The 25,122-nt window shown below is 44.6% G+C and overlaps 1 protein-coding gene across 1 annotated transcript in view; it reads left to right on the plus strand.

The window, feature by feature from the left end:
* The window catches only part of LOC112987702 (uncharacterized), an 85,737-nt gene that overhangs the window by 48,058 nt on the left and 12,557 nt on the right, over positions 1 to 25,122 (plus strand). The window contains exons 23-37 of the mRNA XM_064520541.1: positions 258 to 346; positions 3,113 to 3,259; positions 5,198 to 5,367; positions 6,727 to 7,799; positions 9,202 to 9,304; positions 9,823 to 10,031; positions 11,006 to 11,094; positions 13,861 to 14,007; positions 15,946 to 16,115; positions 17,475 to 18,547; positions 19,950 to 20,052; positions 20,571 to 20,719; positions 21,486 to 21,660; positions 23,382 to 23,597; positions 24,595 to 24,803. Coding sequence (XP_064376611.1) covers positions 258 to 346; positions 3,113 to 3,259; positions 5,198 to 5,367; positions 6,727 to 7,799; positions 9,202 to 9,304; positions 9,823 to 10,031; positions 11,006 to 11,094; positions 13,861 to 14,007; positions 15,946 to 16,115; positions 17,475 to 18,547; positions 19,950 to 20,052; positions 20,571 to 20,719; positions 21,486 to 21,660; positions 23,382 to 23,597; positions 24,595 to 24,803 — 4,122 coding nt within the window. The remainder of the gene's footprint in view (positions 1 to 257; positions 347 to 3,112; positions 3,260 to 5,197; positions 5,368 to 6,726; positions 7,800 to 9,201; positions 9,305 to 9,822; positions 10,032 to 11,005; positions 11,095 to 13,860; positions 14,008 to 15,945; positions 16,116 to 17,474; positions 18,548 to 19,949; positions 20,053 to 20,570; positions 20,720 to 21,485; positions 21,661 to 23,381; positions 23,598 to 24,594; positions 24,804 to 25,122) is intronic.

Here is a 25,122-nt window from a genome sequence, read left to right on the forward strand (position 1 = left end):
TGCATTTTTACTTGGATAAAGTTCCCTTACTTCCCCTACTAAACTGCAGCAAATGGCTGCTGGTCCTATGCCGAGGGGCCAAACACCTCTGATAAAGGCAAGAGGGAGGGGCTGAGCCTTTCAGCTCAGAAATATCAGCGTGGTACAGCAGTCATCTTGGGGAGCTGTCATGGCAAGGCTCCTATTAGGAGTTCCTACTTCGCTCTATCTTACAAGGACGTTGTACGTGATTTGTGATGTGCCTTTTCTTCTTTGAGGAGAAGAAACGACTTCCGGTGATACTCCACTTAGTGGCTTTGTCCCTCCATCCAAAGAGAAGAGAATTCTGAGAAGCAGCTCTGAGAGAGTAAGGACAAACGTTATTTTTTTCCACCTTTTTGTATTTGTTTGCGTTTGTACTGTAAAAAAGAGGCTCATCCATTTGAGGGATTCACAGAAGTATGGAATATTTCCCATTGCTTTCCTCAGAAGCAAAGAGGTGTTTAAGGTTCACAGTCACGCACAGGAATCATTACAGGCACAGCTGAGGTCAAAATGCTTGATGTTTCATTGATGCCCACAGGCAGGCCTGTGGTTGTTTCAGAGTGTTTGTCCTCCTTGAGTTAAAATACCAGGTAACATAAAGCCAATCTGTGCATAATTCATGCAAAGAGAACCAGGTTAAATAGTGAGGCTGTAGTCCTTAGAGTATTTGGGGTAGTTACTAGGGATGTATCTGCACAGCATTTAGGCAGTACTCTGCTTTGATGTCCGGACTAGATCAGAGCGAACTACCTGGAGGCCAGGAGAGGCAGAACTGTCTGGTGTTTCATCCAGGCTCATGTACTCACCTAGTTTGGGTGGTTCTGAGTGGAACTTTGTAAATGCCTCTCCTGTCATCTTCCTTTCCATGCTGTGCCTAGTAATAGAAGAGCGAATTCCTGCAAGGCCTGGCTGAATCACTCAAATTTCTCTAATCTAGCACAAGAGCTTGACAGATGAGGTAGAATGCTGTGAGGTCCATGGAAGATGAGCACTTTTTAAAAGCTCACTTTATCACCAGAAGGTTTAGTTTGCCAAATCCTAAATTGTGAGAATGCATATCAGAGGAGCTGGCTTGACAATCAGTGTGCTCTCTGTGGTGACTAGGTGAAGATCACAGGCTAGGAAGTCGTAGATCATTTTTTATCAAGCCAGTAGTACTCTGCAGATCACATCTTACCCTAGACGCATCAGTCCTTCCCCCTGTGGAAATATCAATTTTCTTTGCATATTAAAAAAACCCAAAAACAAAAACAAATTCATCTTCTTACCAGGATCATCCACTTTATCTGGTAGAACTTACTGTCTTTGGATAGATAATAAATAATCATGCCGTGTAAGCAAAGACAGAGCGTAACCACTTAGAGCAAATACACCCACTGTGCTGGCAACACATCTCCCCCACCCATGCTTAAGACCCTCGTTGTCACATCTGGAGAGTCCAGTTTCCCTGGCCTCCCCAGTAGGAGAGAGTGTTCTGGTGTGTTCTCCAACAGCCGCGCATACCTGCTTGGAGCTGTCTTCGGACCAGTCTCTTTCCTTTGCACAGAGAATGGTGGAGCCAGAAGATTTCTATTCTTATTTAATTTCCCCATTCTTGAGGCATAATTTTAGCATCAGCAGAAAAGCTGTTCTGGGCTTGCTGCCTGGAACGTAGCACCAGGAGTCTGTTTGCTGGCTTCCCGAGGTACTGTCTTGCAGGTGCCCTATCTGCCAAGAATAAGAGCAAGAAACACCTGATTAGTTTCCAGACTGAACTTCCTGTCTTCCCCCTGGAGAGCAGTCCACACCGCTGTCATGACATGCAGAGTCTTCTCTAGCCCACCTATGAAGGCCTGGAAGAAATGGTCCAGTGTGTGCTGCTGTTTCAGTGCTAATTGGTATTGGCTGCCTGCAAACACATACTGGAACGAGTAGAGAGGTTGAGTTTCCGCAATCCACTGAACTAATGTAGAAACCTGCTAATAAAATGAAGAGCTGCGTTGTTCCAGGTGGAACTGCATCTCATGCAGATGTTCACTGGAATAAAACTTGCAGTTCCTCCACTCTGCAGTAGGTTCAGAAAGTACAAGGTCAGTGGTTAGCATGTCAGTATAAGATGCTTTCCACTTATAGTCAGGCAGCCTCTCTCAACCCTGGGCTGAGGGTATTTCACACTTCTCTGAAGCACTGGCCACCTCCAGAGACACCACACCTACCTAGAGGAATCTGAGTCTTTAGAAGATTGTTTCAGGTGAGTTTGTAGTAGGGGTAGCTCCAGAGCAGAAACTGAGCACCGTTGCTGCTGTCTTTGACAGCGTACCCCAGACCTGACCTTACCAGTGACATTAACTAGTCACAGGTATCTCAGTCAACCAGCCCTCCCCAAACTTTCAGTAAGGGATTCTAAAACTATAAGAGAAAATACTTTTTTTAATAATTGAGTGGAATTTTCAAAAGGGATTTCAGTAACACGTGCACAAGTCTCTTTGGACTAGATACCTGCATTGCTTTTATTCCATGTAGGCCCCTTGTTGCAGAGGGGCTCTTCTCAGCTGTCATTGCCAGACCAAAACAGTGAACAAGAAAAGAAGGGCTCATTACCTCATCCCTGAGTCATCCTCTTTCCTCTCGCCCTATCCAGTTACTGTGAACTGAGTTCAGTTCCATCGAGGTGGAAATTACAGCTTCCAAAAATGTGAAGGCAACAGAGTAAGAGGCCAGCTGCAGGCAGTGGCTATACCACATCAGGAAATGGTGTGGTAAAGATCAGAGGATGATGGTGTGGTGTAATGCAAGACTATTGCACAAGTAGAGGGGAAGACAGCATGTGACTGCCCCTCCTTCACAGCTGCTAGGCTTTGAAAAGAGGAGAGGAGGAGGAGGGAAACAAAGCCAGAGATGTGTGTTGGACTAGCCTGCTTAGTTCTCTTATGGAAGATCTTACATTGATAAGAGTTCTGATTGTCTTGAGAAGGCAAAGGCAGTGTGTCCAGACTGGGGCCCAGGGTACAGCAGTGCTGAAAAACTGAGTTATTTCCTCCCTATTTGTCAGGAAAACGTCTTACAATTGTAACATAACTTCTGTCTTTGTGTCCCTTCTATGTTCTAGTTCTCCCTCGGGTTGCTGTCTGCAGATTTCGGTGCAATGGTCAACAACCCCCACTTAAGTGATGTCCAGTTTCAGGTGGACTCTGGGGAAGTCCTTTATGCCCACACGTTTGTGTTGTATGCACGGTGTCCTCGGGCTGTTCAAATTGTAAGTACTGCTGATACACTTTTCTCTTCTGCTCCAGTAAGGTCCTGTTTGCAGTAATGGGCATTTGACCAGCTCTTCCAGACCGACCACACCTAAATCGGCTAGTGCTGCTGCAGAATCAGCACAGAGTATTTTGGGGTCTAATGGCAAGTGACTCTGGACCTGCAGTGATTTTTCAGCTTTTCACTTTGCCAGCTCTTCCAGACCGACCACACCTAAATCGGCTAGTGCTGCTGCAGAATCAGCACAGAGTATTTTGGGGTCTAATGGCAAGTGACTCTGGACCTGCAGTGATTTTTCAGCTTTCCACTTTGCCAGAATCCTGACAAATTGGTGGAAAATGTGGTAATTTGTCCTGGGAGACAAGGGGGAGATGAGGATCCTTCCTTGCATTCTGCCCATGAGCAGTGGAGGAATTTTTCTAAGTGCGTCTTGCCCTTGAATTTTTGTACCTGTGCAAGTGCAGACTGCCCTGTCCTTCTTGGTACGTCCTGCCTTTCTTCCAGGCTGACAAGTTTGACTGTGGAGTAGAGAGTTTCTGGGCTGTGCTTGTAAATAACCCACACAGAGGTTTTGTCACTCCCACAGTTGCTGTGGAAGTAGCTGCACTGAACTGTGCTTTTGGCAAGGCCAGTGAAGTAGTTCTTATGTTCCCAGAAGCATTCTGGGTCAAACCGTGCCCAGCCTGCTCCTATGCAATCTCCTGTGAAGGCAATGAAAGGCAGTGAGCCGAAGAGGGGAACTCTGCTCTCTGACAGAGCTGCCGCCAGCCCGTACAACCAACTTCTTGACCAAGTTTTGTCTTTCTTAAAAGCTGCCTTTTTGTAATCAGTGGAATTAGTTTTGTCCTCATGCACGATTGCAGTAGTTTCTACTCAAGGTGCCTCGGGCCATTTCTAAGGGGTCCATGAAAGCTGACAAAAAAAAGCCAGTATATACACGCCATCCTGCAGTCTTAATGTGAAATTTCTTAAGGGATCCTCACCACCGGTAGAAAGTGTGTCCACAGATCAAAGGAGTTTAAAAAACACTGAGTTGTCCAGGTTCTCTTATTATTTCCTTGGAACTTAATCTGACTTCAGCATTCCCATCAACCGCTTTTCATGCGCAGGAATCATTTGCGTGGATAGGGCTGTGCGATTGACTCTGTACTGTATTTTTGATTCCTGCAGAGGGCTGTTTTCGTCCTGCAGTCCCCTCTGCAGAGCAGCGTTTCGCATTTATTTTCTGCATAGGTGAGGGAGTGCTCTATTTGTCAAAGCTTTTGGATAACAAGGGGACAGAAATTAGTTAGCAACGGCTTTGGAGCTCATGTTTTCTGTTTGCATGACATGCCCTAACTTTGGAGAGAGATTTTCAGATAGTGTATTAGGTGTGCTGGGTACAGAGGGAGTGAGAGCTCACTATACTGGAGAAGCATTTTCAGCAAAATCTGAGATGAAGGTGGACCAACACAGATAATGGCCAAGTTCAAGGGAGGGTTATTTGGTATGGTATCTCTTTTCCTGTGACACAGCAGAACTAGATTTTCAGCAGTGCATCGAGGGTAGGTAAATTCAAAACAGATCAAAAGAAGTTCTCCTGTAAGTGAGGTGTAGATATCTGTGGAATTTCTGCTCTAGGAAGTAACTGGATTCGATTCCAAAACTGACTGGAGAACTCTAAGACCATCTTTTATGTGTGTGACTAATACAGATGACTACTCAGACCTTTATGCTTCAGGGTACAAGCTAACAGCTGTAGGGTCAGGAAGGGAATGGCCCGTTCCATTAAGAAGCTCTGCATATCCAGTCGTTTTAGCTTCCCTCTGAGGCATCAGATCCTGGCCCCAGGATAAGACTTTGGCAAACGAAAGCAGTAAACTGATACAGAGAAGATACTGGTGTTGCTGTTCCTTTACCAGCAAGTGGACCTTGTTTGCTTTCCTCTTACCCTCAGGTTCACAACGAAGGGTTCTTAGTGGAAGAGGATGGGAATGCGCAGACACGCCGTGTGCTGCTGAGCGATGTGACAGAAGAGGCAGCCTGTGCATTCCTGCAATACCTTTACACTGCTGATGCTGACATCCCTGCCAGGATGCTGCCCCAGGTGGGGGCTCTGGCTGCCAGGTTTGTATCATATGAGTGTGTTTTGGATCGCCTCATGCTTTCAGCCACATGCACTCTAACCCGATGTCTTCTGTTGTGGTTTGAGTGGCTTCAACAGAACTCATAGTCCTCTGCTTGCATTTTAAGTGAAATTTGAACACAAGAGCATCCTACCCTCATCTTTTTCATGAATCTGTCTTCAGGTTACATCTGCTTGAGATTTTCTGGTTTTGGTTTATGGCTAGTACACTTTTGCCAAGAGTTTTGTCTCAGGGTCTTTCATGACAGCTGATGATGAGTGTGTGATTCTCAAGGCATTGCACTAGTGACACACGGAACAAGACTTGCAGAATGTAGTGGATGCATGGAACGCTAATTTGTTATGTCAGTCATGATCCTAGACACTTGTCAGTCATGATCCTAGACATGTGCTAGGTAAAGAGCTTGAAACAGGAGAAGGTGAAAGACATTCTATCAGATCAAAATCACTCTTAGTTCTGGAAATGTAGGTGTCGTCCTTTTAAAGTTACTCTGAAAAAGACCAGAGAGAAAACATATTTTTTCTCTGTGCATTTATCTTGATAGTCACTTGATCAGCTCTCCTTGATTAGGCATGAGTTTATCCTCTGTAGTGGTAGGAATACATTGTTTTGAAGGGAAAAAATAAATGTGAAACCTGAGAAGATTATGGTGGCATGGAGAGAAAACCTGAAATTGTTATTGACTTGTTTTTATTAATGAGCGAACTGCATGTCTAATTTGGCACAACACATTCACAAATTAAGTTTAACTTTTTACTCCTAGCGAGAAGTGGGGAAACTATGGGGAAACAGAACAGACTGTGGGTGGGAGATAGCGTCTAGCTAAATAGATTTGCATGATTGTACTCTGCACGTGTAGTGTGTCGAACATACTGGGTAGACTGGATTAAGTATCTGTCCTTAATAAAAGATCTTAGTTCTAAGTCCAGGCCCTTGATAGCAATGACATTAAGGATTTTTTGCTGGTGGAGTGTCTGCAGTGAGCCTGCTGGCTTCTGTTTTGCTGAAGAGCTGCTCAAACACAAGACTTTAGAATTAAAGGACCCTATGGAAGAGGAAGAAACCAACAAAATTGTAAATGGGATCTTGTTTCTTGAGTGGGCGGTGATTTACCTCTTAGTTTCATGGCAATTCAGGATTTTTAACTGAAGTCAGGTGGGCTGCATCTGTGCTGTTACTGAGTCGATGTACCCTCTGCTTTAAACCACGATCCCTGTGCCCTAGCTGTTCTCACAGAGGTGAAGCACAGCTAGTAGTTTTCTTGGCAACAATTTCAGGTACAAGTTAGAGGACAGTCTGCACTGGGATCCACATTAACTTTTGTATTATATTCTTGCAGGTTTGGTGTAGGGGAACTGATGGCCAAGTGTGAAAACAGCACTGGAGAGAGCCAGGTGTCTTCTGGAGTGGATTCAGAAGACTTGTCTGAACAAGAAGAGAAAATGCAGAGTATAAATAGGTGCAAAAATGTGAATGCCGCACAAGTTTTGTCATCACCGCTCATCAGAACTCGGGATGTTGCAGTTCAGGGCAAAATAGAGGCTGATGTTATTGTTATATCTTCTGATGATGAAATGGAGTTAGAACAAGAGAAGAAGTCATCAGAGTCAGGCTGTCCCCTGAAGGAAATGGAAATCCCCAGGCAGCTGAAATGTGCTGATGTTATTGTTATATCTTCTGATGATGAAATGGAGTTAGAACAAGAGAAGAAGTCATCAGAGTCAGGCTGTCCCCTGAAGGAAATGGAAATCCCCAGGCAGCCGAAATGTGCTGATGTTATTGTTATATCTTCTGATGACGAAACGGAGTTAGAACAAGGTCCTGAGATACCAAAACCTGAACATAACTCATCATCAGTCACTGAAACAAAGCAGAGATCATCCCAGGTCTCATGTGGCATTACAGATGCAGTACATGCAGCAGATAACAGGGTGACTGAGATAAAGGACAGTGAAGAAGAAAGAAGTCTAGTTTCTGTGAGTAGTGGCTCGCTTGGTGATGAGCCCCCGATCCCTGTTGATGACGGCTGGCATGCTGAATATCTGTCACCAGTCAGAGGTGACAGCTGGAACACCAGCCGGGTTAGCCATGCAAGTGCCAGCACTGCCAGTAGCCCCAGATCTGACTTCTGGCCTGACCGGTGGGAGAGCCCAGTCCAAGCAGAGGGAATTAAGGACAGTACCCCTCTTCGAGGAAGTCCTCGTGACAGAACAACAACTTTGCTTCACCTTGATGAATGTGCCTCAACAGGACTCTTTTCAGAGGGCAGTAGCCTAAGTGGCCGGAACTCCAAGTTCTGGGATGACTTGGATAAAGAAGAAGAGGAGGAAGAACTCCCAGTGATGCTTCATCTGATTCAGAATGTGTCAGCTGCAGCAGGTGCCTGTCAGACAGAGCCTGTAAAGACTCCTGGTGAGAGCTTTTTTCAGTACTAGATTCATTGAACTAGGTTAAATCGTTGTCATTTTAGGTGATCGTCCTGTTTGTTGTTCACCTGGTATATTGAGAGGGTATTTTGGCCTTCTGATCCAAAGTAGTCAGGGCCAGGCACAAAGAAGGTACAGTCAGCTTCTGATGTGGGAGAGAGTGCTTCTAAGTACGTGGCATTGTTGGAGCATAGCCATTTGCGTTTCATTCATGCTGGTTCTTTGACAGTGATAGTATTCACTGTAGAAATTATGAGAGGTTACCTGGAGGAAAAACAAAACAAAACCCAGCCTTCAACTTGCATGCTAGGGAATGTTTATTCCTTGCAACAATGGGTCTTTTGTTTTCCATGCATTCATAAATTGACGTATGTGCTAACATTTACATGAAGACATCAGGTGAGCTTTGCACTCAGTGGCAGAGGTGCAGAGGCTGGCTGGGGGTAGGTGCCTACGCCTGCCCATGGGTAGGCTCCATGCATGGTTTCCTGCAAAGCTCTCCTGATGTGCCTTTGCCTTGACTTGTGCTGCTTTCTGTTTGCTGGTTCTGGGCTCTTGTAACAGATTTTTGTGTGCCCATCACATGTCCTGAGTGGGGGACACAGTGAGCGGTTACAGGGCGCACATAAGACCGAGAGCCAAGGTGCTCTTTGTCTTTGCCACCAGATTCCACTTAGTGGTGAGCAGGAGCTGAGCCTTCTCCACTTGAATGTCTGACAATGCACAAAATACTGACATACCTCTCTGGGGTCAACTGCTTACTGGGATTAATGTTTTAATTGTGTTGCACTTGCATAGTTCCTTCCATCTAAGATCTAAGAATAGTAATTGATCTCTTAGTATCTATTAGATATATTATTAATTATACTGTACTGAGTGATCAGTTTAACAACAGGGGTTTAGAACATGACCTATAAGACCGACTGTGCTTCACAGTATCAGTAAGTCAGTATCACTAAATCAGTACCTAATTCAGGCCCCCAGAATCTTGATTTGTTTGGTTTCTTCTGCATCAAGTCTCTACTATGAAATTTCCTTCCTGGTGGAATTTCACAGAATTCCGTAAGCATTTTAACTTTTTAACTACCTTGCAACTGTTCTAACAAAGCCTTGAATGGGCTTCCTATTCAGACCTGAGATATATCTTGATTTAAGCTGTTTTCTCGTTTAAAGTCAATGAAAAACAAGTATCCCGGACCAAAAGGAGACAAAAGCGTTGATTGTTCTGTCCAATATAAAGGTATTTAGTAGAAGAGCTTGCAGACAAGCAGTGCCTCTTAAACAGTTACTATATAACATCAGAATATCTGCCACCAGGAGGGGAAGATATCAGCCCTCTTATGTCCTTCTGTACTAATTCTGATGACAATAATTTCATTCTGTTGCAGGACCTGCCTGTCAGGAGAGGGACAAACCGCCTGAGACTCCCATGACACCAATGCCAGCTTGCTCCACCATGGAGACCCCAGAGCTGAAGGAGGAGTTGAGCAGGTTAGCATTACTTCTGCAAGTACATCTCTTTATGAGCAGAAACCTGCTGGCAGGTAGTGTGAAAGAAAGCTCCTGCGCTGAAAGGGGAAACTTGATGATGTTCCAGTCAGTGTTGTTTGAGATCACGTCATGTTCTTCCAGCTGGCCACTGGACTTCCTGGCCTGGTCACACTCCTGAGCTGTGACAGTGGAAGGTGCAGCATTATCTTAGCCTAAACTCCCACCTTTCTCTTCTAGATTTGGAGTTTGTCCTCTCCCAAAACGCCAGATGTTGTTAAAGCTGAAGGAGTTATTCCAATATACTCACCAGGACAGGGATGCTGCCTTGGAGGATGAAATCCCGTCTTCCCATCCTCCCTTGCAGAAGTCCCTGGCCAAACGCTCTAGGCAGTTGGATGCTGACTTGGAGGATGAAATCTCTCCGAGGAAGTAGGGCAGCTGGACTGAAGTGCTCAGTATTTCTTGTCTCTGATCCAGTCACGTTAACTTGGGCTTCCTGCTGTGTTCTTACATTTCAGCAATCAACCAAGCAGGTCAAAGCGTAAAGGATCCTCCAAAGAGGACTCAAAGCAGAAGAGGGCCAAAATGAAGACTAAGGATGAAGATTTGCAGGTTGCTATGGCAATGTCACGCTCTCTGTTGGAGCAAGAAAAGCGGGAACAAGCAGCGTCAGTTACAGACGTGAAACCAGTGGCTGCTTTGCCAATCAAATGGAAGCCAGGATCAGGTATGTATTAAAGTGAGTCAGTGTCAAAGGCTATGTTACTGGAGGAGTAATGCAGCACAGCCTGCTCTTCACTAAAACTTTTCTGTTGGGTATGGGGGATGACAGCCATGTTTCTGTTTTATTTAAGTTGTCAGAGCTTCAGTAATACAAAGTATCCACGTACAGTTAGTCAAGGAAGGCTGCAGGATGTTTATGGGTTTCAGTGAAATCTGTTCTGAATCTCATGCTTATTTTCACTGGTTAATTGTTTTGAAGCTGTAGAATATTTTTAAGATGAGTTGTTGTTTTTTGTAAACCCCAGAAGGGAAAACATGAAAAGACCATTGTTATTTCTCCTGCAGTGCATTTTTTCTTATTCACCCTGCTGCATCCTTGATTATGCAGCTTTTTCAGCCTTCTCTCTTTACTCTGTTTTCCTTCTGTAGTGGATGTGTGTAGAACTGCATACTGTTGGATATACTGGGATGACGTTATGTTGGTACATGGATACACAATCCCTGAAGTTGATCTGTACAGGCTGAAAAAATACACCACCTAGAATTCCTCCAAGAGCAACTCTCTAACTTCCCCAGTCATAGTTGCATGCGGTGCACAACTGCACATTCCAAGGTCAAGGAGAGCCTTAAAATGGCCTAGCCGTTTAGCGTAATATATGTATTGTACATCTCCTGTTCACCTGTTAACAAAGAACGTGGTTGCTAAATTCTCCTGTCGGTCTGCATTTTTACTTGGATAAAGTTCCCTTACTTCCCCTACTAAACTGCAGCAAATGGCTGCTGGTCCTATGCCGAGGGGCCAAACACCTCTGATAAAGGCAAGAGGGAGGGGCTGAGCCTTTCAGCTCAGAAATATCAGCGTGGTACAGCAGTCATCTTGGGGAGCTGTCATGGCAAGGCTCCTATTAGGAGTTCCTACTTCGCTCTATCTTACAAGGACGTTGTACGTGATTTGTGATGTGCCTTTTCTTCTTTGAGGAGAAGAAACGACTTCCGGTGATACTCCACTTAGTGGCTTTGTCCCTCCATCCAAAGAGAAGAGAATTCTGAGAAGCAGCTCTGAGAGAGTAAGGACAAACGTTATTTTTTTCCACCTTTTTGTATTTGTTTGCGTTTGTACTGTAAAAAAGAGGCTCATCCATTTGAGGGATTCACAGAAGTATGGAATATTTCCCATTGCTTTCCTCAGAAGCAAAGAGGTGTTTAAGGTTCACAGTCACGCACAGGAATCATTACAGGCACAGCTGAGGTCAAAATGCTTGATGTTTCATTGATGCCCACAGGCAGGCCTGTGGTTGTTTCAGAGTGTTTGTCCTCCTTGAGTTAAAATACCAGGTAACATAAAGCCAATCTGTGCATAATTCATGCAAAGAGAACCAGGTTAAATAGTGAGGCTGTAGTCCTTAGAGTATTTGGGGTAGTTACTAGGGATGTATCTGCACAGCATTTAGGCAGTACTCTGCTTTGATGTCCGGACTAGATCAGAGCGAACTACCTGGAGGCCAGGAGAGGCAGAACTGTCTGGTGTTTCATCCAGGCTCATGTACTCACCTAGTTTGGGTGGTTCTGAGTGGAACTTTGTAAATGCCTCTCCTGTCATCTTCCTTTCCATGCTGTGCCTAGTAATAGAAGAGCGAATTCCTGCAAGGCCTGGCTGAATCACTCAAATTTCTCTAATCTAGCACAAGAGCTTGACAGATGAGGTAGAATGCTGTGAGGTCCATGGAAGATGAGCACTTTTTAAAAGCTCACTTTATCACCAGAAGGTTTAGTTTGCCAAATCCTAAATTGTGAGAATGCATATCAGAGGAGCTGGCTTGACAATCAGTGTGCTCTCTGTGGTGACTAGGTGAAGATCACAGGCTAGGAAGTCGTAGATCATTTTTTATCAAGCCAGTAGTACTCTGCAGATCACATCTTACCCTAGACGCATCAGTCCTTCCCCCTGTGGAAATATCAATTTTCTTTGCATATTAAAAAAACCCAAAAACAAAAACAAATTCATCTTCTTACCAGGATCATCCACTTTATCTGGTAGAACTTACTGTCTTTGGATAGATAATAAATAATCATGCCGTGTAAGCAAAGACAGAGCGTAACCACTTAGAGCAAATACACCCACTGTGCTGGCAACACATCTCCCCCACCCATGCTTAAGACCCTCGTTGTCACATCTGGAGAGTCCAGTTTCCCTGGCCTCCCCAGTAGGAGAGAGTGTTCTGGTGTGTTCTCCAACAGCCGCGCATACCTGCTTGGAGCTGTCTTCGGACCAGTCTCTTTCCTTTGCACAGAGAATGGTGGAGCCAGAAGATTTCTATTCTTATTTAATTTCCCCATTCTTGAGGCATAATTTTAGCATCAGCAGAAAAGCTGTTCTGGGCTTGCTGCCTGGAACGTAGCACCAGGAATCTGTTTGCTGGCTTCCCGAGGTACTGTCTTGCAGGTGCCCTATCTGCCAAGAATAAGAGCAAGAAACACCTGATTAGTTTCCAGACTGAACTTCCTGTCTTCCCCCTGGAGAGCAGTCCACACCGCTGTCATGACATGCAGAGTCTTCTCTAGCCCACCTATGAAGGCCTGGAAGAAATGGTCCAGTGTGTGCTGCTGTTTCAGTGCTAATTGGTATTGGCTGCCTGCAAACACATACTGGAACGAGTAGAGAGGTTGAGTTTCCGCAATCCACTGAACTAATGTAGAAACCTGCTAATAAAATGAAGAGCTGCGTTGTTCCAGGTGGAACTGCATCTCATGCAGATGTTCACTGGAATAAAACTTGCAGTTCCTCCACTCTGCAGTAGGTTCAGAAAGTACAAGGTCAGTGATTAGCATGTCAGTATGAGATGCTTTCCACTTATAGTCAGGCAGCCTCTCTCAACCCTGGGCTGAGGGTATTTCACACTTCTCTGAAGCACTGGCCACCTCCAGAGACACCACACCTACCTAGAGGAATCTGAGTCTTTAGAAGATTGTTTCAGGTGAGTTTGTAGTAGGGGTAGCTCCAGAGCAGAAACTGAGCACCGTTGCTGCTGTCTTTGACAGCGTACCCCAGACCTGACCTTACCAGTGACATTAACTAGTCACAGGTATCTCAGTCAACCAGCCCTCCCCAAACTTTCAGTAAGGGATTCTAAAACTATAAGAGAAAATACTTTTTTTAATAATTGAGTGGAATTTTCAAAAGGGATTTCAGTAACACGTGCACAAGTCTCTTTGGACTAGATACCTGCATTGCTTTTATTCCATGTAGGCCCCTTGTTGCAGAGGGGCTCTTCTCAGCTGTCATTGCCAGACCAAAACAGTGAACAAGAAAAGAAGGGCTCATTACCTCATCCCTGAGTCATCCTCTTTCCTCTCGCCCTATCCAGTTACTGTGAACTGAGTTCAGTTCCATCGAGGTGGAAATTACAGCTTCCAAAAATGTGAAGGCAACAGAGTAAGAGGCCAGCTGCAGGCAGTGGCTATACCACATCAGGAAATGGTGTGGTAAAGATCAGAGGATGATGGTGTGGTGTAATGCAAGACTATTGCACAAGTAGAGGGGAAGACAGCATGTGACTGCCCCTCCTTCACAGCTGCTAGGCTTTGAAAAGAGGAGAGGAGGAGGAGGGAAACAAAGCCAGGGATGTGTGTTGGACTAGCCTGCTTAGTTCTCTTATGGAAGATCTTACATTGATAAGAGTTCTGATTGTCTTGAGAAGGCAAAGGCAGTGTGTCCAGACTGGGGCCCAGGGTACAGCAGTGCTGAAAAACTGAGTTATTTCCTCCCTATTTGTCAGGAAAATGTCTTACAATTGTAACATAACTTCTGTCTTTGTGTCCCTTCTATGTTCTAGTTCTCCCTCGGGTTGCTGTCTGCAGATTTCGGTGCAATGGTCAACAACCCCCACTTAAGTGATGTCCAGTTTCAGGTGGACTCTGGGGAAGTCCTTTATGCCCACACGTTTGTGTTGTATGCACGGTGTCCTCGGGCTGTTCAAATTGTAAGTACTGCTGATACACTTTTCTCTTCTGCTCCAGTAAGGTCCTGTTTGCAGTAATGGGCATTTGACCAGCTCTTCCAGACCGACCACACCTAAATCGGCTAGTGCTGCTGCAGAATCAGCACAGAGTATTTTGGGGTCTAATGACAAGTGACTCTGGACCTGCAGTGATTTTTCAGCTTTTCACTTTGCCAGCTCTTCCAGACCGACCACACCTAAATCGGCTAGTGCTGCTGCAGAATCAGCACAGAGTATTTTGGGGTCTAATGGCAAGTGACTCTGGACCTGCAGTGATTTTTCAGCTTTTCACTTTGCCAGAATCCTGACAAATTGGTGGAAAATGTGGTAATTTGTCCTGGGAGACAAGGGGGAGATGAGGATCCTTCCTTGCATTCTGCCCATGAGCAGTGGAGGAATTTTTCTAAGTGCGTCTTGCCCTTGAATTTTTGTACCTGTGCAAGTGCAGACTGCCCTGTCCTTCTTGGTACGTCCTGCCTTTCTTCCAGGCTGACAAGTTTGACTGTGGAGTAGAGAGTTTCTGGGCTGTGCTTGTAAATAACCCACACAGAGGTTTTGTCACTCCCACAGTTGCTGTGGAAGTAGCTGCACTGAACTGTGCTTTTGGCAAGGCCAGTGAAGTAGTTCTTATGTTCCCAGAAGCATTCTGGGTCAAACCGTGCCCAGCCTGCTCCTATGCAATCTCCTGTGAAGGCAATGAAAGGCAGTGAGCCGAAGAGGGGAACTCTGCTCTCTGACAGAGCTGCCGCCAGCCCGTACAACCAACTTCTTGACCAAGTTTTGTCTTTCTTAAAAGCTGCCTTTTTGTAATCAGTGGAATTAGTTTTGTCCTCATGCACGATTGCAGTAGTTTCTACTCAAGGTGCCTCGGGCCATTTCTAAGGGGTCCATGAAAGCTGACAAAAAAAAGCCAGTATATACACGCCATCCTGCAGTCTTAATGTGAAATTTCTTAAGGGATCCTCACCACCGGTAGAAAGTGTGTCCACAGATCAAAGGAGTTTAAAAAACACTGAGTTGTCCAGGTTCTCTTATTATTTCCTTGGAACTTAATCTGACTTCAACATTCCCATCAACCGCTTTTCATGCGCAGGAATCATTTGCGTGGATAGGGCTGTGCGATTGACTCTGTACTGTATTTTTGATTCCTGCAGAGGGCTGTTTTCGTCCTGCAGTCCCCTCTGCAGAGCAGCGTTTCGCATTTATTTTCTGCATAGGTGAGGGAGTGCTCTATTTGTCAAAGCTTTTGGATAACAAGGGGACAGAAATTAGTTAGCAACGGCTTTGGAGCTCATGTTTTCTGTTTGCATGACATGCCCTAACTTTGGAGAGAGATTTTCAGATAGTGTATTAGGTGTGCTGGGTACAGAGGGAGTGAGAGCTCACTATACTGGAGAAGCATTTTCAGCAAAATCTGAGATGAAGGTGGACCAACACAGATAATGGCCAAGTTCAAGGGAGGGTTATTTGGTATGGTATCTCTTTTCCTGTGACACAGCAGAACTAGATTTTCAGCAGTGCATCGAGGGTAGGTAAATTCAAAACAGATCAAAAGAAGTTCTCCTGTAAGTGAGGTGTAGATATCTGTGGAATTTCTGCTCTAGGAAGTAACTGGATTCGATTCCAAAACTGACTGGAGAACTCTAAGACCATCTTTTATGTGTGTGACTAATACAGATGACTACTCAGACCTTTATGCTTCAGGGTACAAGCTAACAGCTGTAGGGTCAGGAAGGGAATGGCCCGTTCCATTAAGAAGCTCTGCATATCCAGTCGTTTTAGCTTCCCTCTGAGGCATCAGATCCTGGCCCCAGGATAAGACTTTGGCAAACGAAAGCAGTAAACTGATACAGAGAAGATACTGGTGTTGCTGTTCCTTTACCAGCAAGTGGACCTTGTTTGCTTTCCTCTTACCCTCAGGTTCACAACGAAGGGTTCTTAGTGGAAGAGGATGGGAATGCGCAGACACGCCGTGTGCTGCTGAGCGATGTGACAGAAGAGGCAGCCTGTGCATTCCTGCAATACCTTTACACTGCTGATGCTGACATCCCTGCCAGGATGCTGCCCCAGGTGGGGGCTCTGGCTGCCAGGTTTGTATCATATGAGTGTGTTTTGGATCGCCTCATGCTTTCAGCCACATGCACTCTAACCCGATGTCTTCTGTTGTGGTTTGAGTGGCTTCAACAGAACTCATAGTCCTCTGCTTGCATTTTAAGTGAAATTTGAACACAAGAGCATCCTACCCTCATCTTTTTCATGAATCTGTCTTCAGGTTACATCTGCTTGAGATTTTCTGGTTTTGGTTTATGGCTAGTACACTTTTGCCAAGAGTTTTGTCTCAGGGTCTTTCATGACAGCTGATGATGAGTGTGTGATTCTCAAGGCATTGCACTAGTGACACACGGAACAAGACTTGCAGAATGTAGTGGATGCATGGAACGCTAATTTGTTATGTCAGTCATGATCCTAGACACTTGTCAGTCATGATCCTAGACATGTGCTAGGTAAAGAGCTTGAAACAGGAGAAGGTGAAAGACATTCTATCAGATCAAAATCACTCTTAGTTCTGGAAATGTAGGTGTCGTCCTTTTAAAGTTACTCTGAAAAAGACCAGAGAGAAAACATATTTTTTCTCTGTGCATTTATCTTGATAGTCACTTGATCAGCTCTCCTTGATTAGGCATGAGTTTATCCTCTGTAGTGGTAGGAATACATTGTTTTGAAGGGAAAAAATAAATGTGAAACCTGAGAAGATTATGGTGGCATGGAGAGAAAACCTGAAATTGTTATTGACTTGTTTTTATTAATGAGCGAACTGCATGTCTAATTTGGCACAACACATTCACAAATTAAGTTTAACTTTTTACTCCTAGCGAGAAGTGGGGAAACTATGGGGAAACAGAACAGACTGTGGGTGGGAGATAGCGTCTAGCTAAATAGATTTGCATGATTGTACTCTGCACGTGTAGTGTGTCGAACATACTGGGTAGACTGGATTAAGTATCTGTCCTTAATAAAAGATCTTAGTTCTAAGTCCAGGCCCTTGATAGCAATGACATTAAGGATTTTTTGCTGGTGGAGTGTCTGCAGTGAGCCTGCTGGCTTCTGTTTTGCTGAAGAGCTGCTCAAACACAAGACTTTAGAATTAAAGGACCCTATGGAAGAGGAAGAAACCAACAAAATTGTAAATGGGATCTTGTTTCTTGAGTGGGCGGTGATTTACCTCTTAGTTTCATGGCAATTCAGGATTTTTAACTGAAGTCAGGTGGGCTGCATCTGTGCTGTTACTGAGTCGATGTACCCTCTGCTTTAAACCACGATCCCTGTGCCCTAGCTGTTCTCACAGAGGTGAAGCACAGCTAGTAGTTTTCTTGGCAACAATTTCAGGTACAAGTTAGAGGACAGTCTGCACTGGGATCCACATTAACTTTTGTATTATATTCTTGCAGGTTTGGTGTAGGGGAACTGATGGCCAAGTGTGAAAACAGCACTGGAGAGAGCCAGGTGTCTTCTGGAGTGGATTCAGAAGACTTGTCTGAACAAGAAGAGAAAATGCAGAGTATAAATAGGTGCAAAAATGTGAATGCCGCACAAGTTTTGTCATCACCGCTCATCAGAACTCGGGATGTTGCAGTTCAGGGCAAAATAGAGGCTGATGTTATTGTTATATCTTCTGATGATGAAATGGAGTTAGAACAAGAGAAGAAGTCATCAGAGTCAGGCTGTCCCCTGAAGGAAATGGAAATCCCCAGGCAGCTGAAATGTGCTGATGTTATTGTTATATCTTCTGATGATGAAATGGAGTTAGAACAAGAGAAGAAGTCATCAGAGTCAGGCTGTCCCCTGAAGGAAATGGAAATCCCCAGGCAGCCGAAATGTGCTGATGTTATTGTTATATCTTCTGATGACGAAACGGAGTTAGAACAAGGTCCTGAGATACCAAAACCTGAACATAACTCATCATCAGTCACTGAAACAAAGCAGAGATCATCCCAGGTCTCATGTGGCATTACAGATGCAGTACATGCAGCAGATAACAGGGTGACTGAGATAAAGGACAGTGAAGAAGAAAGAAGTCTAGTTTCTGTGAGTAGTGGCTCGCTTGGTGATGAGCCCCCGATCCCTGTTGATGACGGCTGGCATGCTGAATATCTGTCACCAGTCAGAGGTGACAGCTGGAACACCAGCCGGGTTAGCCATGCAAGTGCCAGCACTGCCAGTAGCCCCAGATCTGACTTCTGGCCTGACCGGTGGGAGAGCCCAGTCCAAGCACAGGGAATTAAGGACAGTACCCCTCTTCGAGGAAGTCCTCGTGACAGAACAACAACTTTGCTTCACCTTGATGAATGTGCCTCAACAGGACTCTTTTCAGAGGGCAGTAGCCTAAGTGGCCGGAACTCCAAGTTCTGGGATGACTTGGATAAAGAAGAAGAGGAGGAAGAACTCCCAGTGATGCTTCATCTGATTCAGAATGTGTCAGCTGCAGCAGGTGCCTGTCAGACAGAGCCTGTAAAGACTCCTGGTGAGAGCTTTTTTCAGTACTAGATTCATTGAACTAGGTTAAATCGTTGTCATTTTAGGTGATCGTCCTGTTTGTTGTTCACCTGGTATATTGAGAGGGTATTTTGGCCTTCTGATCCAAAGTAGTCAGGGCCAGGCACAAAGAAGGTACAGTCAGCTTCTGATGTGGGAGAGAGTGCTTCTAAGTACGTGGCATTGTTGGAGCATAGCCATTTGCGTTTCATTCATGCTGGTTCTTTGACAGTGATAGTATTCACTGTAGAAATTATGAGAGGTTACCTGGAGGAAAAACAAAACAAAACCCAGCCTTCAACTTGCATGCTAGGGAATGTTTATTCCTTGCAACAATGGGTCTTTTGTTTTCCATGCATTCATAAATTGACGTATGTGCTAACATTTACATGAAGACATCAGGTGAGCTTTGCACTCAGTGGCAGAGGTGCAGAGGCTGGCTGGGGGTAGGTGCCTACGCCTGCCCATGGGTAGGCTCCATGCATGGTTTCCTGCAAAGCTCTCCTGATGTGCCTTTGCCTTGACTTGTGCTGCTTTCTGTTTGCTGGTTCTGGGCTCTTGTAACAGATTTTTGTGTGCCCATCACATGTCCTGAGTGGGGGACACAGTGAGCGGTTACAGGGCGCACATAAGACCGAGAGCCAAGGTGCTCTTTGTCTTTGCCACCAGATTCCACTTAGTGGTGAGCAGGAGCTGAGCCTTCTCCACTTGAATGTCTGACAATGCACAAAATACTGACATACCTCTCTGGGGTCAACTGCTTACTGGGATTAATGTTTTAATTGTGTTGCACTTGCATAGTTCCTTCCATCTAAGATCTAAGAATAGTAATTGATCTCTTAGTATCTATTAGATATATTATTAATTATACTGTACTGAGTGATCAGTTTAACAACAGGGGTTTAGAACATGACCTATAAGACCGACTGTGCTTCACAGTATCAGTAAGTCAGTATCACTAAATCAGTACCTAATTCAGGCCCCCAGAATCTTGATTTGTTTGGTTTCTTCTGCATCAAGTCTCTACTATGAAATTTCCTTCCTGGTGGAATTTCACAGAATTCCGTAAGCATTTTAACTTTTTAACTACCTTGCAACTGTTCTAACAAAGCCTTGAATGGGCTTCCTATTCAGACCTGAGATATATCTTGATTTAAGCTGTTTTCTCGTTTAAAGTCAATGAAAAACAAGTATCCCGGACCAAAAGGAGACAAAAGCGTTGATTGTTCTGTCCAATATAAAGGTATTTAGTAGAAGAGCTTGCAGACAAGCAGTGCCTCTTAAACAGTTACTATATAACATCAGAATATCTGCCACCAGGAGGGGAAGATATCCGCCCTCTTATGTCCTTCTGTACTAATTCTGATGACAATAATTTCATTCTGTTGCAGGACCTGCCTGTCAGGAGAGGGACAAACCGCCTGAGACTCCCATGACACCAATGCCAGCTTGCTCCACCATGGAGACCCCAGAGCTGAAGGAGGAGTTGAGCAGGTTAGCATTACTTCTGCAAGTACATCTCTTTATGAGCAGAAACCTGCTGGCAGGTAGTGTGAAAGAAAGCTCCTGCGCTGAAAGGGGAAACTTGATGATGTTCCAGTCAGTGTTGTTTGAGATCACGTCATGTTCTTCCAGCTGGCCACTGGACTTCCTGGCCTGGTCACACTCCTGAGCTGTGACAGTGGAAGGTGCAGCATTATCTTAGCCTAAACTCCCACCTTTCTCTTCTAGATTTGGAGTTTGTCCTCTCCCAAAACGCCAGATGTTGTTAAAGCTGAAGGAGTTATTCCAATATACTCACCAGGACAGGGATGCTGCCTTGGAGGATGAAATCCCGTCTTCCCATCCTCCCTTGCAGAAGTCCCCGGCCAAACGCTCTAGGCAGTTGGATGCTGACTTGGAGGATGAAATCTCTCCGAGGAAGTAGGGCAGCTGGACTGAAGTGCTCAGTGTTTCTTGTCTCTGATCCAGTCACGTTAACTTGGGCTTCCTGCTGTGTTCTTACATTTCAGCAATCAACCAAGCAGGTCAAAGCGTAAAGGATCCTCCAAAGAGGACTCAAAGCAGAAGAGGGCCAAAATGAAGACTAAGGATGAAGATTTGCAGGTAGCTGGTGGGAGTTTCCCTGATGAAAGTGAGGAACAGAATCCACCAGAGAATGGTACGTTTCTGCTGTTAGCTCTTGTGCGTTCAAAAAGAGTGCTGTTCCCAGCTAGCCTAGTGGCTCAATGTGTGACACTGAATAGATCACTCCACATCTCTGAGAAAACTTTCTTTCTCTATTGTTAAAGGACTGTCCATACTTTTCTTCCAGCTCTTTTGTGAGGCTGAGTTAATCTCATGTTAAATTCTGGAGGGATAATTTGCTTTCTGGAAACAGGTTGAGATTCCAGCAGGGTCAGTAAACGTAGTCATCCTTCCCATGGGACAGTGTTGTGTAGCTCTTATATACATATGACTCTTAGGTAGCCCATGTCTTCTGTAGATCTCTGAGCACTCTACAAAGCTAATATGTTCTATGCAGATGAATTGAATCCATAGCAATTTTACTGTGTTTTGGCTCTTTAAAAGTCAAGGTCCTGTTGGTTCTGTGTGGACATGAGAATCTCCTGTGTGTAATATGTAATGTATAAGATCCCATGTTCTTCCCAGCAACTTTAGCCAAAACGTAACCCTCCTTTTGGTTCTGACATGTGATGTGTTATGAACCAATTGCCTCCTTCCGCTCCTGGGGTAGTGCAGTCCTGTAGTGTTTAAAGAGTGCAGTTTGTACGTTCCCTGATGAGAAATCAAATGTGAAGATGCAAGAGGAAGATTGCAGTTAATTTTTAAGTGCCCAGTTTAATAAAGTAATCATGACAAGTGTAACAGTTTCATGCCTTTTGTACAAGATGCTTAGCTCAGATCATCTCTGCCTTCTGTGCCAGGTACCCCCGATCTTCCATCCACAGAGCATGATGGTGCTTTGGCTTTGGCCCTTCAGCAGGAGATCAAGGAGGAAGTCCCTGAAAGCCTGGAGGAGGAAGGCTTGTTTTTTTGTCAGATCTGCCAGAAGGATCTCTCGGCCATGAACACGACACGACGAGGGCAGCATGTTAACAGGTGAAGGACCAACGTGTCCCTTCCCTGTCCTCTCCCCATTAACCTCATGGGCTGTTCAGTCAGCTTAGCCATTATAGAATATGTTAGCAGGGAAATGTGCATGGTGTTGTCGACCTTTACAGCTAGAATTAGAGTCTGCTGGCATCTCAGAGTAGGGGCTGATTGTCTTGTCCTGCAGGGCTTCTATATGAGTGTGGTGAGACCAAGAGGCCAGTGTGGCTTTCATCAGCAGTGCCTTAGAAGAAGTGTAATTGCAGAGTGAATAGCAAAGCTAATGAGGACCCATTAGTGCCCACTTTGAAATCTGCCAGTTTCAGCACCATTTCATTAAATACTGATTTTCTAAGGACATCTAGTATGTCGCTGTTTGCAGATCTGAGCTGTTTGCTGAGGGAAAGGTGATACCATTCTGAAGATGAATAAATTGCACTATAGACCTTTGGCAATGAGAGTGGAGAGGCTAAGGAAAGGTGTCCCTTCCTTCTCTTTTGTCAGAATGGTGCGGGCTTAAATTGAAATCAGGGCTCTGTAATTTAACACTGTTTGCTTAGCGGTAAATATCAAATACTGTTAAAATATTATATACAGATAGCTCTTTATAAATTAAAAGTCTGTGCTTCTCTGTTGAGAAAGTATCAGAAACAGCACACTTAAACAGTTGGAATTGCTCAATTCCAGCACTTAAGGGGCAAAAGCGATTTGTCTGGCCCTACACCACATTATTGAGTGGCTCACATTCATTGGGGTTGTCTGCAGCTGCAGTTCTAGAGGTCTTTTTGCTGTCTCAGCCTTGGGGTTTTTACCTCTGATCGAGGGGACAGAGATTGTAGAACAGTGGCAGAGTCAGAAATGGCTCCTGGAAATTAATTCTGTCTTTTGAACTATTAAATGTGCAATCATGTGATGAGATGACATGGTTATATTGGCAATGGATTTTTTGATAGCAGTCTTCATTACAAGAGGTAAAGCTGCAGATGGATAGATGCACTGGCAAACTCATAATCACTGATCGCAGATGAATGGTGTCTTACACAATCCTATGTATATAGGCTCTGTTTATCATCCCTAATCAGGGGATGTTTTTATTGCAAGCTTTGTAACGAAAACAGGTAATGCAGGTCCAGGATTTCACACCGTGAATCTCATTCGACAAGGCTCAAAAAGAGCCACTGAAAACTTTTACATAGTTTTCTCCTACCTGGAATACCATTCAGACTGCATCATAAAACACAGAATTATCCTTCTCAAGTGAAATGACTGACTTGAAAAGTTTGCATTCTCCACCCTACACTTGGTCACACATGCAAAAGTAGTAAGCAGGTCAAGAAGTAGTTGTCTTTTGAGTGAGGATGGATTCTTATTTCTCCGGTAGGGCGATTCTTCTTTTAATGATGGTTTAGAAGATAGTCAGTTGGAATGTTAGAAGGAATCCAGAAAGAGGGATTAGGTGATGGGCATGTGATGAGGTTAAAGGTTATTACCTACACTTGCTTTTGAGCAATATATTCTTAAGATGCCTCTGAGACTGTAATCTCCATGCAGCTGTTGTATGTCAGATTCACCACAATGGTGGGCGTGTAATTCATATTTCTTTAGGGGATGTTTCTTTGGCCATTTCAGATATTAGAGGTGATTGCACTTGTTCTTCTTTAATATGGTTTAAATCTTAGTTTGGCCAGTTTTAAAGTCTTCTAAGTGTGAGCTTTGCCATCATCCTCCAGGTGTCTGGATGAGATAGAAGAAGCAGAGATCTCCTCCTCCAGCAAACCAACAATCCCTGAATGTCCCATCTGTGGGATGCAGTTCCAAACTCCACAGAACCGAGCCACTCACTTGAAACGCTGTGCTGTCAAGATGGCTGTTTCTCCTAAGAGGCTGCCTCAGGCAGTGCAGTTGCAGATGTCCACGCATGGTGGTGCACCTCTTCAATATCCCAGGTAAGCTGGTGAAAATAAAAGATGCTGGTTACTTCCTTTGGCCTCAGAGACATTGACCCTGCGCTCTTGGGAATGAACTGCAGAAGGCAGAAGCAAGGCAGACTTGCATGCAAGGTGGGCCCCAAGTCCAAGGAAAATCAGGCAGAGCCGTGACCCCGTACCACATGAGGAGACTGTGGCAGTTAAGTTGGAGAAGTTGCTTTCCTTCAAAAGTGATCAAGTGGTGGATGACTTTACAAGTCAGCGGGCAGGAGCAAAACGGGGAGTAAATAATCTTACACCGATTTGTCAGAAATGTTTATGCTCTGTGAGGTAATTGTGCAATAAAGCTGAACGGCGTGGTTGGGCTTACTAAGCAGACCACGTTGCATGAGAATGCAGTCTCTGCTGAGTATCTGTCTTGCCAAGGCCTCAGCTATTCAACTTGTGGCTGTACTGGATACATCTGCAGAGCCGAGGACGAAACAGACGTGATGTTTTGAATTGTGCTGGGTGCAGAGATGCATCTGCTGTTTTGGATTTGAGCAAAATGTTCAGAGTACAGCAAGTGGTGCCTGACTGAAATTTATCCGAAGGACTTCCAAGTCCCTTTGTGCTCAGGAAGGGCCACTGCCTGCTTGCTGTGGAAGCACAAGATTGGGAGGACAGTTTTGGTGATCGTGTTCTTGACTTGCTTCAACCTGTTTTTTGCCCTTTGATACAAAGTTTAGGATTGAGATAGATGTTTAAACAAACAAACAAAAAAAGTTTATGTCAGTGCTGCAGTCTTGTGCTTACCTTTCCAAAACAAGATTTTCTCCAAATTGCTCTGAATTCCATACATGATAAGAAATCCTTTTTTCCCTCTAGGGAAGAAAGTACTGTGGATAGTTTCTTGCCATTCTGGATATGGGAATCTCTCCGAGGAAGTAGGGCAGCTGGACTGAAGTGCTCAGTATTTCTTGTCTCTGATCCAGTCACGTTAACTTGGGCTTCCTGCTGTGTTCTTACATTTCAGCAATCAACCAAGCAGGTCAAAGCGTAAAGGATCCTCCAAAGAGGACTCAAAGCAGAAGAGGGCCAAAATGAAGACTAAGGATGAAGATTTGCAGGTTGCTATGGCAATGTCACGCTCTCTGTTGGAGCAAGAAAAGTGGGAACAAGCAGCGTCAGTTACAAACGTGAAACCAGTGGCTGCTTTGCCAATCAAATGGAAGCCAGGATCAGGTATGTATTAAAGTGAGTCAGTGTCAAAGGCTATGTTACTGGAGGAGTAATGCAGCACAGCCTGCTCTTCACTAAAACTTTTCTGTTGGGTATAGGGGATGACAGCCATGTTTCTGTTTTATTTAAGTTGTCAGAGCTTCAGTAATACAAAGTATCCACGTACAGTTAGTCAAGGAAGGCTGCAGGATGTTTATGGGTTTCAGTGAAATCTGTTCTGAATCTCATGCTTATTTTCACTGGTTAATTGTTTTGAAGCTGTAGAATATTTTTAAGATGAGTTGTTGTTTTTTGTAAACCCCAGAAGGGAAAACATGAAAAG

This window comes from Dromaius novaehollandiae, chromosome 14 (genome assembly GCF_036370855.1).
Source record: "Dromaius novaehollandiae isolate bDroNov1 chromosome 14, bDroNov1.hap1, whole genome shotgun sequence".
In the NCBI taxonomy this organism is placed as follows: domain Eukaryota; kingdom Metazoa; phylum Chordata; class Aves; order Casuariiformes; family Dromaiidae; genus Dromaius; species Dromaius novaehollandiae.